The sequence below is a fragment of the Selaginella moellendorffii genome, unplaced genomic scaffold, assembly GCF_000143415.4.
Source record: "Selaginella moellendorffii unplaced genomic scaffold, v1.0 SELMOscaffold_35, whole genome shotgun sequence".
NCBI classification, from domain to species: Eukaryota; Viridiplantae; Streptophyta; class Lycopodiopsida; order Selaginellales; family Selaginellaceae; genus Selaginella; species Selaginella moellendorffii.
In genome coordinates, this window is record NW_003314296.1 from 1548579 (window position 1) to 1564645 (window position 16067).

At 43.1% G+C, this 16067-nt stretch overlaps 4 protein-coding genes across 6 annotated transcripts; 2 read left to right on the forward strand and 2 right to left on the reverse strand.

Annotated features, from left to right (window-relative positions):
- Positions 1-6612: 6612 nt before the first annotated feature.
- Positions 6613-11308, reverse strand: LOC9656866 (canalicular multispecific organic anion transporter 1). Of its 2 annotated transcripts, XM_024682873.1 has the most exons (20): positions 11209-11308; positions 10974-11156; positions 10728-10919; positions 10555-10666; positions 10393-10502; positions 10120-10338; positions 9929-10067; positions 9788-9879; positions 9544-9723; positions 9295-9489; positions 8806-9245; positions 8490-8757; positions 8364-8441; positions 8111-8314; positions 7844-8054; positions 7516-7772; positions 7285-7467; positions 7008-7228; positions 6742-6956; positions 6613-6688 (listed from the first exon to the last, which is right to left on the reverse strand). In XM_024682873.1, exons 1-20 carry the CDS (start codon positions 11302-11304, stop codon positions 6639-6641), a joined length of 3645 nt encoding a protein of 1214 aa, XP_024538641.1. In that variant the 5' UTR covers positions 11305-11308; the 3' UTR covers positions 6613-6638. The 2 variants fall into 2 exon arrangements, with proteins under 2 accessions (XP_024538641.1, XP_024538642.1); XM_024682874.1 differs by lacking the exons at positions 6613-6688; positions 6742-6956; positions 7008-7228 and having other exon boundaries at positions 7410-7454.
- A 703-nt stretch (positions 11309-12011) lies between these two features.
- Positions 12012-12699, forward strand: LOC112349078. The gene is made up of 2 exons (XM_024682784.1): positions 12012-12068; positions 12307-12699. The coding sequence occupies exons 1-2, from the start codon at positions 12043-12045 to the stop codon at positions 12632-12634; spliced, it is 354 nt and encodes a 117-aa protein (XP_024538552.1). The 5' UTR covers positions 12012-12042; the 3' UTR covers positions 12635-12699.
- A 78-nt stretch (positions 12700-12777) lies between these two features.
- LOC9657593 lies at positions 12778-13716 on the reverse strand. Its single transcript, XM_024682722.1, has 2 exons — positions 13347-13716; positions 12778-13050 (listed from the first exon to the last, which is right to left on the reverse strand). Exons 1-2 carry the CDS (start codon positions 13714-13716, stop codon positions 12866-12868), a joined length of 555 nt encoding a protein of 184 aa, XP_024538490.1. The 3' UTR covers positions 12778-12865.
- A 203-nt stretch (positions 13717-13919) lies between these two features.
- Positions 13920-16060, forward strand: LOC9657774 (molybdate-anion transporter). 2 transcript variants are annotated; one of them, XM_002977729.2, is made up of 8 exons: positions 13921-14157; positions 14273-14417; positions 14471-14639; positions 14709-14979; positions 15035-15294; positions 15346-15561; positions 15627-15741; positions 15799-16010. In XM_002977729.2, the coding sequence occupies exons 1-8, from the start codon at positions 14007-14009 to the stop codon at positions 15858-15860; spliced, it is 1389 nt and encodes a 462-aa protein (XP_002977775.1). In that variant the 5' UTR covers positions 13921-14006; the 3' UTR covers positions 15861-16010. The 2 variants fall into 2 exon arrangements, with proteins under 2 accessions (XP_024538562.1, XP_002977775.1); XM_024682794.1 differs by having other exon boundaries at positions 13920-14157; positions 15035-15561; positions 15799-16060.
- The last annotated feature ends 7 nt before the right edge of the window (positions 16061-16067 follow it).

The following is a 16067-nucleotide window of genomic DNA, read 5'->3' on the forward strand; positions in this document are numbered from 1 at the left end:
GAGGAGTAGCATCTCCTCAGCATGCTCCCATCCTCCTTTGACACAACTATTCAGTCCCTGTAGTCTAGAATGTGACGATTTCTTCTTGCTTGTTCTTGCAGTGGTGTTGTATGAGGAAGTCTCAGTCTTCTCCATCGTCTTGAGGCACAAAGCAGTGTTTTGTAATGCCATTGTGACCTCTAGCCAAGAAAGTTGACCGCCTGGGACTGGTTGCAGCAACTGAATAGTTGTGTCAAAGGAGGATGGGAGCGTGCTGAGGAGATGCTCGCATTCCTCAGCTTTATCCATTTGCACTCCCATGGCAATCAAGTCATCTAAAATTTGCTTGACAGCAGCAATGTGTGTGGCAAGATCATCAGCCTTAGATATTGTCATGGAGTAGAGCTTCCGGTGAAGATGCACACGATTGGCTAGTGTCTGTTGCTCGTGGATTGTTGTGAGGGCCCACACCTCACATGCCTTTGTGCACCGTGACACGGTCCCGGAAATCTCTTGTGTCCAACGCCTGAAAGAACTTACCAAGGGCTTTGCGATGAAGCGCAGCCCATTTGTCCTTTTCGTCTTGAGGAGCTGCTGCACCAGGTTCAAGGTCTTGTGCTGTCACTCCCCACAATCCACGTTCATCTAGATAGTATTTGATCCATTGTTTCCAGATTGAAAAATCACTGGCCATGTATTTTGGAGGCGTTACATCGGCTGTGACGGTGATGGACGGGGAGGAGGTGGAGGTGGTGGAGGGGGAGGAGGGGAAGAAGGTGTAGCCATCTCCCTAGAAGACGCTCCTATCTATTCAAGTTTCAGTTTCGAAGAACCCTAACCAACTGAACCATCATCCTCCTCGCTCTAATGCATCTGGTGATGCGCGTCGTGCTGCTGCTCGTGCACGCCTACGCATCTTACGTTGTTGTCTTTGTCTCCTCGTCATCCAGGATCAATGAACCTCTCTAATACCATGTTGTGGTTTTTATTCTCTCGATCGAAACAACCACCAAAAGAAAAGAATCAACCAGACATGTCTCCCTATGTGACATGTACGTGGCTGTCTGCCTAAGAGAAGCCACACCAGATCAAAGGCTGTTCCTTCCAGGTAGTGTATGAACCAAAGAAGTAGAAAATACCTTGAAAGACTTGTTGGAAAACAAGAAGAAAAAAGAGAAGCAACAACAAGAGAGAGACTGAGATTTTTCACACGAAATCTGCCACCTATGAACTTGAGAGCCCGAGAGTGAAGAGTACAAGTCTCTTGCCTAGCAGTTCTGTTAGCAAGCAAGAGAATGATCAAAAACAAGAAGATGAATGGTAGGACTTCCAAGCAAGGGATTTATACTCCTCACTCTTGGGCTCTTAGGATTGTGGGGCAGATTTCTTGCAAGAAATCTCTCATCTTTCTCTTGTTGTTGCTTCTCTCTTCTTTCCTTTTGTTCTTGTTCTTTGACAAGTCTTTCAAGGTACTCTCTACTTCTTTGGTTCATACACTGCCTGGAAGAAACAGCCTTTGATCTAGTGAAGGTAGCCCGGCTTCTCCTGGCACTCAACCTTCCACCACAATCTCCACGCTCACTTTCGTTTCCTGGGCAGCGCACCAAAAGATGTTGTGAGACCGCGATGACACACACAAGCTGCATGGAGATCACTGCTGCCTAGCTTCCTCTTCTGCCACAATTCGGCCAGCACCTCGGCCAGTATCTGCACCCAGGGTTGCCTGCAGGTTGGACAACTCATGCAGATCTGCTGATCCCGAGAAAACCTTGCTGAGATGTGCTCCTCAATCGTCCATAGTCGCCACTACACCACCAACTTTCATTCCATGAGTTCCAAGGCTGTTGGACAAGGCATTTCTTCCAAGAACTCACACTCTATTGCCATTCTTTTCCCTTACATTCATGCTCTTTCATCCATCCTCTGCCTGGAACAGGCCGTCCACCGTTCCCTCAACCTCTGGACCAAGGGATGCATGCACACTATAACCCAAAAAACCAAATGCGAGAAACCCCCCCCCCCCCCCCCCCCCCCCGCACACTGTTACAAGGGCCAAGGTGAGTGTGTCCTCTCTGCGGAACGGAATCAAATGAAAGATTCCTTTGCAGCCGGTACAGTTCATAGTGAAAGATTAATTCCAAAAACTCTAAAGAATATAACACTTGAAAAAAAGAGAAAGAAAATGCGGAGAATGCCGGTGGCAGTTCTTCACTCAATCTGACATCTCTTTAAATTCTGTATGATACATCTAACTATAATCTCAACTATGCTCTTACTAAATTACACCTTGGATTCCAAACATTGATTTAAATGCTAAACTCGCAAAACATGCTTCATAACTTTCAAAGAGCTGAAGGAGCCCCAGCTCCTTCTGTCCATCCGTGTAAACCTTCCTCATCGCAACATACGCATTCCGAGTCTTGTGGATGTGGCAGAACGAATCCCTCGCTCGTCCACCAGCATCTCCCTTGGCACTGAAGCCACTCCTGAACTTCCCATCGAAGTAGCTGCTCGCAAAGCTCCGCGCCTCGTGAATGCTGCGTGAACGTCTCTTGGGGACCCCGGAGAAACGCCTCCACCTCGGGATGACCCGGAAGTGTTGCCAAAGGTTGACACCAGCTGTGAGGATCCGGCTCCTGCAGCTTCGAGAGCTCGTTGATCCTCTCCTGGGCCATGTCGCACAGAGCCTTTTTCCCTGCTTCGCTCGCCCTTGCTCGATGGCCTCCATCTCTCAAACTTCTGCCACAAAGTTCTCGGACTTGTGGATCTTGAGATTGAGTACCAAGCTCTCCAGCAGTGTGGCGTTGTAACACGTCCATCACGTCGATTGCGAGCTCTGCCACCTCTGGATGATTCAAGTCCCTGGTTGTGACCACCCCGCACAGCTTCACGAGATGCGAATGGAGATAAGCATCCTGCTTCCAGCAAAAGCATTGAGCAGCGTCTTGCTCCCACAGGTTGATGAGCAGCTCACAAAGATCTCCTGTTCCGGCTCTGTGGAAAATGTAGTCGACGAAGATTGGAATTTCGTCCACCTTCAGAAGAACACGAAGGTTGACCGTAAAAGAAACTGAGAGTCTTCGCGGCGACTTCCAAGGCCCCCTCAATGGATCCAGCAGCAACGAGCTCGCGTGAAAGTGTTGCGTACCGGTCTAGCTCAGTGGAACTCCGGAGAAGCTTCAAAACGAGATCTCTCGAGACATCCCATCCCAGAAACTTGGCGGCTTGAGCAACCACCTTTGCAACCTCATCGGACTTGATCCCTTCGAAAGATATCTCGTTCACTCCCATGTAATGATTGTAAGAGCGACTTTCCAGTCCCAGCACCCCGATCACCTGATAAACTTTGGAATCACCCTTGGCCAAGCGGCAAAACCTTCTCTCCCTCAGCTTCTATTCCACCATGTCTAGTGCTTTTTCAAGTCCTGCCTGGCAAACGAGCTCGATGGTCCTGCGTTTCGGCCAAAACACCACTGCAGCACATGATCCACCCCATAATAGGACTTTGATGTTGGAGCACACACTTCGATACATAGGTGTTGCTTGAAAAGGAGGGGCGACTTGTTTCTCATTCCTTTCAATAAAATGAATTCTTGAGTGGGCAAATGAGTCCTGCCGTCTATGGTTCTTTGCAAAACTTCCAAAAAAATTTAAGTTTTACAACATCTATGGCACTTCATGCAAAACTCCATCAAGGAAATTCTCTATACTGAGGTAATACGGAGTTCTTTCTTCATGCTTACTCAAAGAAATCTTGAATTTTGCAGGTTGATTTCAAGTATGTGGACGGAGATGGCATGGTACCATCCAAGTCTTCCAAGGTAGCCCTCTGTTTCTATCACCCGGTTCTGAACTCTGCTTTCTTCATAGGATGTTGGGTTCACTGCGACTGCAAGGCATAGGGTTCCAGGTGACCATTGCAGTCTACTAAGATCAAACGAGGTGTTCTTCCTCCTCAAAGACATCCTAGAGATCAAAGATGAAGAGAAGAAGCTTGTGGTTCACACTGCCCTGCACAAGTCCGAGGAAGTGATCAAGAAACAAGCATGCTTTTGTCTCAGCAACACCACCATCTCCCACAAGAACAGTGCATGGGACACAAACTCTGAGGACAGCCAAGACTACAACAGTGGTAGCAAGAGCAAGGACAACACTGAAAACTCAGTAGTATTCACCATCAACACTGAGGATGCTAGAGCTCAAGCTCACGGTAGAGCCACACCTCACAAGCCACACAAAGGATTCAAGCTCCATCACCTTAGCATTTCTGCCACCGGTGTTGCAAAAAGAAGCAATTGAGAAAAGGCTACCATCTCAGTGGAGAAAGCTATAGCTTCCACCACTGCCAAGCTCATAACATTGTAAAATATGAAAAAATACCATTTAAATTTTGTCAAAGTGATGTTCATGTCTTCTTTCCTAAGGTTTAGGTAGTTTCTAGGTTGAGATAATATTGTTGGTTGGCTAATCCTTATGAACACTCTCCTTATTACCATGACAGCAGGAGGTAAGTATTACTGATTCCCTTTATTAGCCTTTTTTGTCTAAGTGTTTGTAAATTGAATTTAATATTTGCACTTGGCAAGGAAGGAATTTTTAAGTGTCTATTTAGCTAAATATATTTGGTTTGGTTTGTTAATTCTTTTTTGCTTTGTCTTGCACTAACTTAGCAAGAACCCTTGCATATTAAGTCTAATCTTTCAATATTGTTATATGATAACTTACCGTATTTACCAAACACCCTCATTATCATGCTCTATATGTTTGTTCCATTCTACATCTATATGACGAAACATCTCACTCTAGCATCTCATTGAAGAGGGCAATGGCTTTCTCCAGATGCCAATTTTGGGCATAGCACAAAAGCATTATGTTCTAGCAGATGATATCTTTGTGCACTAGCATAAGAAACAAATTTTTCATTTCATCAACCATTCCATGATTTGCATATGTAGTGATCATCATTGTCCATAATATAAGACTTGTAGAAAGGCATCCCATCAACCAATTGTTGTGCCTCCCGAGCTGCAACAATTGCTGCAATAGCAACATTCCAACTAACAAGATTTTTCACTGGGTTTTTCTCAAACACCCATCTAGCCTTAGCATAACCGCAAATAATGACATTGATGCTTGCTCTTAGCCAATGGGAGGTGGCCAGTTGCTTGGGCAAAAGAAGAAAGCATTGTGACATATGTAATATATAAAATGTTGATTGACATTGATATTCAACCTTTTGATGAGATATGTAGATCTTATAATTCCCTCTGAAGGATTTGATAATTTTCTATGAAAAAGATATTCTATAGTCATTTTTTCAATTCTTCTTTCAAAATAGAATATAATATATATTATTTTGATACTATTTAAATTTAATTTTTAATGTAATAAAACTATGATAATCAAAATAATGTTTGCTAATTGGGTAGCATATGCTAGACAATGACTAGTTATTTTTATAAGAATGTTTAATTTAACAAGATCTGCACTAAATCTTTTATTTATATTCAGTGCCCTAGTTCTTTCTTAAGAACAGGATACAGGAAGTGGTGGACTCCGGTGAGGAGGAGGAGGAGGCGGAAGTGATCCTGGTGGGTTGTCTCACGGTTAACGTTGTGGGTCTGCGGTACTACCACGGCACGGTGACTAACGGCGAGATGGTCCAGCTTGTCCCGAGAGCCTTGCCCGATTCAACATTCGCTTTAAGCAGCTCCAACTTATCCGCAGGAAGGCTCGTCTCGTTCACCACGATCCTCCTTGTCGCGAAAACAGTGCGCTGCGATAGCGCAAAGCTATGTCCATTGAATCAAACTCCACGTCCATCAAGTTTTTGTGCTTATGGTGCCGGTGCTTGCGGTGCTTGCGGTGCTTGCGGTGCCGTGAAGTTGAAACCTTGAAGTCTCCTGGTGATCCGAGAGCAATGGGAAAAGGGCTACGACACAAAACCCAAATGTAATTATAGTTCTTATACATTAACTTCCACGACAAAGAATTCTAGAGAACTTCTAGACGTTCGCCTCCACGTAAGATTGCTGGTCAGATCAATCCAGAGTTTCCTGCATCTAAAAACGAACTTATCCACGAACTTACCAGCCAATTGCAAATGAGATCGTATTTGCCTGCGTACACAAACAGCTTGATGCCATCTTCCAGAAGAGCTGGCGGTTTATAAACCTGCAAAGCCAGCACTAAGCAAAACCCAGCAGAGAGAAAAAGACTGAAAACGCTTCCTTGAATGGACTGCCATCAGTGCCTCCGAAGACGCAAATGCTCTTGATCTTCACCTCAGTCATGAAGCTGGAGTAGTTTAGAAATAAGAAAAGGAAAAACGATGAAGAACACAAAGGAACTTCCAGGATGAAAAGATTGAGCTTGGCTGTTTTGCCAGCACTTACATCAGAGCCGGAATTTACCCCTTCCGATACGTGCACACCTGCGCCACCTCCTGCGCTACCGAGTGATCGCTAAACGCCCATATTGACACCAATGCGCAGCTCATCGGACTGGCATTATGGTATGTTAGTATTCTTGCATAATTTAGAAAAACCGTGAACTTGAATAATAAAGTATCATCTACTAAACTACCAGCTTGAATAGTAGTTTTTACAGTGATCTTTTATTATACTCTTCTGGATAAGACATTTTAAAAGAAATAGATCTCATATTAACCTTGCTTTATTATGAGCGACCATGTTGAAGAAAAGTCCATCTAAGAAACATAACTTAAGATTCTAAACCATAATAGCATCTAGTATAACTTGCCTGTTAATTTGAGGAGGTTCTTGGGGGTATCAAACTCTGCAATGCGTCCAGCTTCCATCACTAAGACACGATCATTGTCAATAATTGTTTGGATGCGATGGGCAACTGTTAGAACGGTGCAATCCTGGAAAGAGGCTCGAATAGTTGCTTGAATGATTTGGTCTGTGTCATTGTCTACTGCTGCAGTTGCTTCGTCCATAATAAGGATTTTGGACCTGCAAAAATAAGATATGATCAGTTGAGAAGTAGAATCAATACAATCTTACTTTCTTAGCAAACTTCTTGCAAGGCAAAGAAGCTGCCTTTCTCCAACGCTAAAGTTTGTTCCAGAACTTGTAATCTGACCATCTAAGCCGTTGTCAAAGTTCTTATACGACTGTGTGCTGGAGAAATGCGCTCTTGTCAGTGCTTCATGAATTTCTCTATCATCGTTCTTTCCAAATGGATCCATGTTAAATCTTAATGTGCCAGAAAAAAGAACAGGATCCTGCTCATTGTGAACACTTCTAAGGCATTGACATTTGAATTATATTGAAAGCTTACCTGTGGGATTATTGACAATCTTTGTCTCAAATCATCCAGTCCAATGGTCTTGATGTCAATATCATCCACAAGTATTGTTCCACTACAAGCCATGTTCTCAACCATTCTGAACATAGCTGCAGCCAAGCTTGACTTTCCGGCACCAGTTCTTCCCACAATTCCTATTTTTTCTAATGGGAAGATCTGTTGGATAAAATAGTTAATTTTAAACTACACAATAATAATTATTACCTTAAATGATATGTTATTCAAAACTGCTGGAAGATCTTCCCTGTATGCTAATGTATAGTTGATAAATTCAATAGACCCCGCAGCAGGCCAATTGCTTGAAAGAATCCTTGGCTCAGATTTATTTGTGGCCTCTGTAGATAAATGACAATATTCTAGAATTCTCTCCACACTTACAAACAAGCTTTCTGCTTCAACTGTCCATTTGATTGCAATCTGGAGGACATCAGTAAGCTTTAAGGTTTGTACAAGTATAACACCTGATTATTAAACAAAGCATTAGCAGTTGTAGACCTGATATTCAAAAAAAGCTAGCAGGCTGATATTTTACCTGTGAGCCCAGAAGAAATATAATTCCTTAAAAACACAATAAGAAATGCTGCAACTGTGATAGATATTGAAGTTATAAAGTCCAATCTTGTGGAGAGCCATCTTGATGCATGAACATATAAAATATAAGCTTTATGATTGTTGTCCACCAATTTAACAAGCCGGTCATGAAACCGTTTTTGATTATTATATGCTCTGATAGAAACCGCTCCCTTTTGAATAAAACATTGTTAGTATTATTTTTAAAATAAAAAATACTCAATTTTACCTGTAGTGTTTCTGTAAAATGTGTAAATATTGGTGACTGAGAAATAGCATCCAACCTTTTAAGTGCACTGCCTGTAGAAATATATTGTTGTCTGACATAAATAAGTATAGCCAACGCAAGTGGAATTGTAAGCAAAAACCATGGTATTAGAATTCCAATTAGTACTAGTCCACCAATAGAAGCATAAATGCCTTCGAGTGCTCGCTATAAAATGTATTTTTAGTTAATTTAAATATTAATAATGCAATCAAACCTTGATTTGTGATGGTAAAGTTTCATCTGCTATAGCTTGATCCTTACTACAGCGATTTAGAAGTCTTCCAATTGGATTCTGAATATAAATTTATCCTTTAGTTTAGCTATGAACCTAGGTACTTACTTGGTCAAAAAATAGAAGAGGTGAACGGAACACTTTTTCAACCATTAACTTATGCATATTATTTGAAGAAGTTAAATATGCTTGGTTGAAAACAATACACTTCAAAATAGAAATTATGATAGCAAATATACCAAGGCATGTAAAGAGTATTAAATAAGTGTCTTTTTCTAAATTATACTTGTTATCTGTCCAAACTCGAATCCAATATTCTACCATCAAAAGTGCTCCTTGCCCCAAAATAAAGATGGGAATTATTAAAAAAGTTGACCTGTACATTTATATAATAGAAATCCATATCAATAATTTAAAAACTTACCAACCAGCTATGTGTAGATATTCTAAATAATGAGAGAGCTTAATATTTCCACTCTCCATCGTCTCTTGTTTCACTACGTCTCCTTTTGAATTGTCCAACTTACTATATTGACTAGCATTTGATTCTGTTTTAGCCGATACCAACTCCATCTCATTTTTTATATCTTTAGAACTTGATAAGATGCGCTTAATACCATTGTTGGTATCTAATAAATAAATTTCATCACAAGCTTGTAAGCTTATAATAGAATGTGTTGCCATAATTACTGTTCTTCCCTTTAAAATGCCATTTAGTACATAATCAACTATGTATTTAGCTGTTGAAGCATCAACAGCAGATAAAGGATCATCCAAAAGAATAATAGGAGCAGTACTATAGCATGCACGAGCAAGAGATACTCTAGCCTTTTGTCCGCCACTTAAATTTACCCCTCTTTCCCCCTTTTAAAATCACAATATACATTAGGAATATAAATAGCTTATAACTTACAATTTCAGTGTCACTCCCATTAGGTAGCATTGAAATATCATGATTAAGCGCACAAGCAGCCACTACATTATCATAGCGTTTATTATCAAATATGCTGCCAAAGACAATATTATTTCGCATTGTATCATTTAATATCCAAGGCTGTTGTGGGGAATAAGCTATATTTCCTTCCACAAATAATGAACCTTGAGTTAGCTGTAAAGTCAATTGTTACCTTCCAAAATTATAAAACAACATCAATTAACCAACCTTTAGTTCTTCTAAAATTCCATATAGCAAGGAACTCTTACCACTTCCCACCTTACCAATCAAGCCAGCAAGAATACCCTTCTGTATTTGCATGTGTATGGGCTTGGGATTAATACCTTTGGAAATGTTTCTAGCAAAATTACAGTCCAAAAGCTCAATAGCAAAAATGTTTGAGGTTTTCTAAACATATATTATTCTTAATTAATAAAATCTTCAGAATAAATATAAAAAGTTAAGCACATACCTTTGACTTGGATGTTTGCAAACTATTTGGCAAGTCCAACACCTTCTGTAGTCTCTCCACAGCTACTAGTGCATTAGAAATTTGTGGCAAACCTTTCAAAAATTTCATTCATTGAGTTGTTTTGTTTTATAGAAACCATACCATAAATGAAACATACGCTATCCCTTGCAAGAATACTGAAGAAAGATAGGACAACAAAAGCTATTGTCACGTCAAGCATTTTATGATGATAGATATAAGCACCAAAAGCAAATAAGCATGCAAATGGAACAATTGAATCCTGCGACAATATTAGAGAATGATAATTAGAATCTTGAGAAACTAAAACATACCTTCAAAATATACATGATTGTACTGATCATAGCCAACTTGGAAATCCACTTCATTTCACTAGCACGAGCATTATTGATTTTTTTCATAAACAAAGGAATCCAACCATTGAACTTGATAATTCTAATGCCAGCCAAAGTTTCACAAAGGATTCCCACCCGAGCATCAGTGTGAGAATGCTTTCTTCTTGCCAAGTGCCCCATATACTTAGCCACATAGAACTAATATAATAATGATGTAAGCAATTTGGAAAAAGAATCAGGAATTCTTATTACCATTAATATCCCCACCACGACCGTCCAAGCTACTCCAGCAAGTGTGGCAATGCCTGCTTCTCGACATAAGAAAAAACTCACAACAAGCAAATGGAATGGAAAGCAAACCACTGCAAATCCCACAATGGTTCAGAGCAAAGCGATTGCAACTACATATCATACCATAAGGAAGTATACACAAGCAATCAATCAGCTTTTGGGTATCACTGTTGACAAGATTAAACAGCAAGCTATCCAAGGATCCACTAAATTCAGGAGTTCTTGTGCTCAACATCTTCACAAATCACAAAAAAGTTAATATAACAAAGAAGCAAAAGAGTATTATGCATAAAGACCTTGTTGAAAGCAGCCATGGAAAAAGCAGCACGCAAGCGAACGCCATATCTCCAGCCATAGAAGAACATCCAGATGTTGCATAAGCTCTGGGATTGTGCCAGGAAGAACAGTCCAGCAACAAGGAGGAAATCACTCCATGTTCTGGAGCTCTTGAGTCTGGAGCGATGAATGAGCTCCTTAATAACATAAACCTGTGACAGATCGGTGTAAGTTACGAATGTCCCAAGAGCTTACTGCTCAAAAACCTGCAAGATGAGCGCTGCCAGCCACAAAGGGCGCAAGATAAACAAGAGGAAGAACTTCACTCCCAGGAACCTCAAGATCACTCGCAACACTCTTTTGCTCCCCTCTTTCTCGTAGCATTCGTTCCATCTTTGCTCGCAAGATTCTGCCTTATCCTCTTGATTAAGCTCATACAAATCGCTCATCTAGTAGACAGAGAGACACAAATTTTGGCAAGATTGGTGAATTTAACACTACCGCCAAGGGACGCTTGTTCCCTGTGGAGATCATGGCTCCCATCCAGTGCCATGTCAAGCGGCTTAGAAACGACGCCTTTAGCTCTGGGCTCTCCATTTGGTAAAAGATCTCTGTGTTGGACCGAGAGTTCCAAGACAGGTATATAAACTTGGTACAAACCAAACTAGCGTTGAAAATGCCATTTATTATTATAACAATTTCTAGGATTGCCAGAATATTCTGTTATCGTAAGTGGAAGTTTTTTAAGTTGGAGCACAGGCATTTTTCAATTATAATTAGATTAGATTAGAAAGTTACTTGCATTTTTTAAATCTAAATAATAATCTATCACAATAAGGAGGAGTTGCAGGCGGATAATTATAAAGGGGTTATTTTGTTGACCCCCAGCGACCTCCTATTGGCTAAGGGCAAACATTAGCGCGATTATTGACCAAGGGAGAGGAAGGTGCTGTGACACGTGTTGCGTGCAAAGTGTTGACCGTAGAACGAAGAAAGCACCGTGAAGAATGCATCGCCATCGCGTTGCTCACCGGCCATCCAGGGATGCAACAGCCAACAGCGTGGAGAGCAGGCTGGCCCCGGGGCTACTGATGGCGTGGCCGCGCATTTTCTCCATTGCCGATTTTGGGGGAGTGAGCGATGGGATCATGCTTAACGTGTCGTTCACATTGGCAGCTTTGGCGAGCTGGGAGGCACGACCCTCTATGTGCCGCGAGGCAAATGGTCGACACGTTAAGCATGACTGCACTTGTCGCCTGTCGAGTGTTTTCTTTTGTAATGTATTTTTAGGGTTTATGAAATGGATTCGCGATCCAAATCTGAGGCGCTGTGTCAATGCCGCTGGAACAAGCCACGTCCTGGTACGGTTTGTGTCAAGATCTAATTGATTTGTCTGCGCTTTCTTCTAATGTCTTCCATTTTACTCTCTTTTCTTCTTCTCAAACACTTCAACTCTTAGCGTCTTTTCTTGCTGTTTTCGTTCTTTTCCTGATTTGATTTTTGCGATACTTTGTGGTGTCTTTGCTCCTGAGAATCCCATCGAAAGTTTTCACTTTCTTATGCTCTGAACTTAACAGTTTTCTTTTTTCCCTTCTGCAGGAGAAATACTGGCAACGAAACCATGATGCTCAAATCTCAAAGCTATTCCAATCATCTGGTACTCACCTCACACACAGGCAGTTATTTTGTAGTGCCAGTAGTGATGCTCCGGACCGTAGTTTCCCATATATGCCTTGTGAGACTCGCTGTTTGGATCATCGCTGAAAAGCTCGAAGTCGCCCAGGGGCTCGGATTCGAGGTTGAAGCGCAGGTTCTTAAACCTGACGACCTTGTCGTCGATGGCTACCCAGCGCTTTGCAGAGACAGAGCTGGTGAGAAGTTCGTCATCCGAGTAAACTTTAGACTGTTCCATGAGGCAAACGTATAGCTCCACCACCATCCTGTCTTGTCCTTTAAACCCAGAGAAGTAAAGGTTCGTCTCCGTGTACTGCTCGAGAGGAAACACCAGCTTCTCTGGCGATGAATTTGCATCCTGGATCCAAGGTGCGAGAGCGGACTTCACCCGTAGCACAGCCGCCGCACTAACTTCACACAGAGTTCCGTTGGATCCAACGTTCGCCTTGCGTACCAGGTTGAAATGCAGGCAAGCGCGGGTTCCTCATCTCACTGGCTGCACTTCATGCTCGCAGTCAGCGAAGAAGGCGGTGTAGTTGAAGCCCGGGACGTCAAAGTCGAAAGTTTTCGTGAGGTTGCCGTGCTGATGTCGCGTAGGAAGCTGGAGTATGAGGGTGGCAAACATGCCAGGCTCCTTCTCGGTGTCTCGGTGTAGCTTGAAGTGTCCATCTTGTGAAAGAACGATAAAAGATCGATCAGTAAAAGCTTTGAACAAAATGTTCCTTCTACGAAGTATAAGAAAGACCCACGCAAAGAGAAACCAGCTATGAAACTACTTAAGTGATCGTAAGAAATCAAGCAAGGACGTAAATTAGAGTGTGTGTCCACAATCCTTGTGAAGGAAGAGAGCCTAGATCAGGCTTCCAAAGATGTCCCGGAGAAAACAAATACAGCCCAAGACTAGCCAAGAAAAAACGCAAAGAACAAACCAAAGGGTACCAAGAAAAAGAGGAAATGGAGAATACCTGAATCGTAAACCAGCAGCTTGTACAAATGGGCTTCCACCTGGATCCATCCCCAAGCCACGAACAGCAGTAGCAGCGACGGCTTGGACAGTGTCGCCGTGGAAAAATACGACAAGACTTTGCTACCATCGATCTGCCAAGCTCTTCGCACAGCCGTGTCGACCAGAGTCCGATTCCCAAGCCCATGCGGCGCCTGCTCGGCCGCTTCCTGGCGCCTAAATGCGTCGTCGAGCGATATTGGAAGCGCTACCTCACCGATTCCTTGCACGGAGATGGAGCTCGGGAGGTGATCATCGATGCTCCCTCCACACGCAAAGATTCCTGCGGCTTCTTGCGTGAGCGCTTCGCAGAGCGCCTTTCGATCGACCATTTGGGAAATATTTTGTGAGCATAGAACCCTAAACTCTTTCTTTCTTTCCCCTTTCTCGAGAAAGCTTCCCGCGCAAGCCTCCAAAATTAAATGTGACACGTGTACAAAGAATAAAGGTATCTTGTTTTTTTACCATTAAATCAATTGACAGAATATACTTTGTGGGTTAATCTGGTAAGAGATTTCACCTAGGCTGGTAAAAAGAAACCATTGCTCTTCGCGTGATTACGCGGGTAGGACGCTAGGGTTTGAGGGCGCGAGCGACGCAGCGAGCGAGGTGGAGAGCGGCCATGGAGACATTCTATCTCGTCGTCTTCGCGGTCCAGCTCCTCGCCGTGGCGGCGCTCGAGTTTCGCCGTGGCAGCAAGGACCGGATCGTCGCGACATCGGCCTTCAATGCCTTCAAGAACAATTACCTGGTGGTCTACTCGCTCATGATGGGTGAGTTCTTTCTCGATTTCGCCCGCATTGCGTGCTTCCAGCTCCTAGATCTCGCCAAATGCGCACTCGGATCTCTAGATCTTAACTCTCTTCTCTCTTTCTTTCTCTCCCCCAGCGGGAGATTGGCTCCAGGGACCATACGTTTACTTCCTCTACAGCCACTATGGCTTCCAGAAGGGGGATATTGGGCGGCTCTTCATCGCTGGCTTTGGATCTTCCATGCTGTTTGGGACGATTGTGGGATCTCTCGCGGACAAATAGTAAGCTTCTTGGTTTGGATTAGAATTGGAATTCACGCTCTTTCTATGCGCAGTGGCCGGAAGCGAGCTAGCATAACGTACTGCATCACCTACATTTTGAGCTGCTTCACCAAACACTCTCCTCAGTTCCAAGTTCTCATGGTGGGAAGAATTCTTGGTGGAATTGCTACCTCGCTCCTGTTCTCGGCATTTGAGTCGTGGCTAGTTGCTGAGCACTTTAAGGTTTGTGGATTTGTCAGTACGTTGGATTGTCTGACAACTTTCTTCTTTAACTTCGCTGTGATTTTTTAGAGAGGATTCGAGGAACAGTGGCTGTCGATGACGTTTTCTAAAGCAATCTTTCTTGGGAACGGATTGGTAGCCATACTCTCGGGGCTGGTTGCCAACAGTCTCGTCGGATCTCTCAACTTGGGACCTGTTGCTCCTTTTGATGCCGCATCCTGCGTGCTAGCGATCGGCATGGCGGTTATCATGTTTACGTGGGCTGAGAACTACGGAGATCCTACCGAAAGCAAGACGCTTTTGACGCAGTTCAAAGTCGCCGGGTCTGCTATCGCCTCTGGTAAGCTTTTCATGTCTTTATGCAAGCGAGAGCCTTATCTTTGGATTCTATGTAGATGAAAAGATTGCTCTCCTAGGAGCAATCCAATCTCTCTTCGAGGGCTCCATGTACACTTTCGTCTTCCTCTGGACGCCTGCATTGAGTCCTAACGATCAGGAGATTCCGCATGGCTTCATCTTCGCCACGTTCATGCTGGCGTCTATGTTTGGGAGTTCGCTCACTTCCAAGCTCATGGCTCGCGGTCGTGTGGAAGGATACATGCAGATAGTGTTCTTAGTTTCTGCGGCAGCTCTCTTCCTCCCAGTTCTCGTTGGTGTGAGTGTTTATATGTATGCTCCGGTTGATGTTACTGACACTGTTGATCAGTTTATGACAGAATCGGCTGGAGAAGCTACCGACTCTATCAGCACAAGCGGCCGAATTCAGATGCTCGGCTTCTGTGTTTTTGAAGCCTGCGTTGGAATTTTTTGGCCCTCGATCATGAAGATGCGCTCTCAATACATTCCAGAGGAATCCAGGAGTACAATCATGAACTTCTTCCGGATTCCTCTTAACATCTTCGTCTGCGTGGTGCTTTACAACGTAAGTTTCTTTCTCAAGGTTTAACTTCTCCCGTGTTTTGATATCTTTGTTGTCGCTACTTTCAGGTGAGCGCATTCCCGATCACCTTCATGTTTGGAATGTGCTCCATTTTCCTTGTGATGGCTGCGGTTCTTCAGAACAGGCTGATGGTTGTGTCCGAGAAGGACAAGGCGAAAACCAGTAAGTCATTCACATCTAATCCGTAAGCTCTCTGGTTGATGATCGTTATTTCTGTAGAGCCGGTGGAGGCCTGGCCTGAGAAAGAGCATGAAACGGAAGCAGAACCCCTTAACGTCTAACATACTCGACTTGGCAAGGAAACGTAAGAGCTTGATTTCCTCGAGGATTTCATTTCGGCCTGATCTCATTTGTGGACAGTAGTCCCGTTTTTTCTTTTTCTTCTTTACAAAACGAGTTTTGTAGCTGTGTCATTGCAGCAGCACCACTTCTACTTGTATATGTCACTATATCGTAATACAACATTGAGCACAATTTCCTCCGTCATG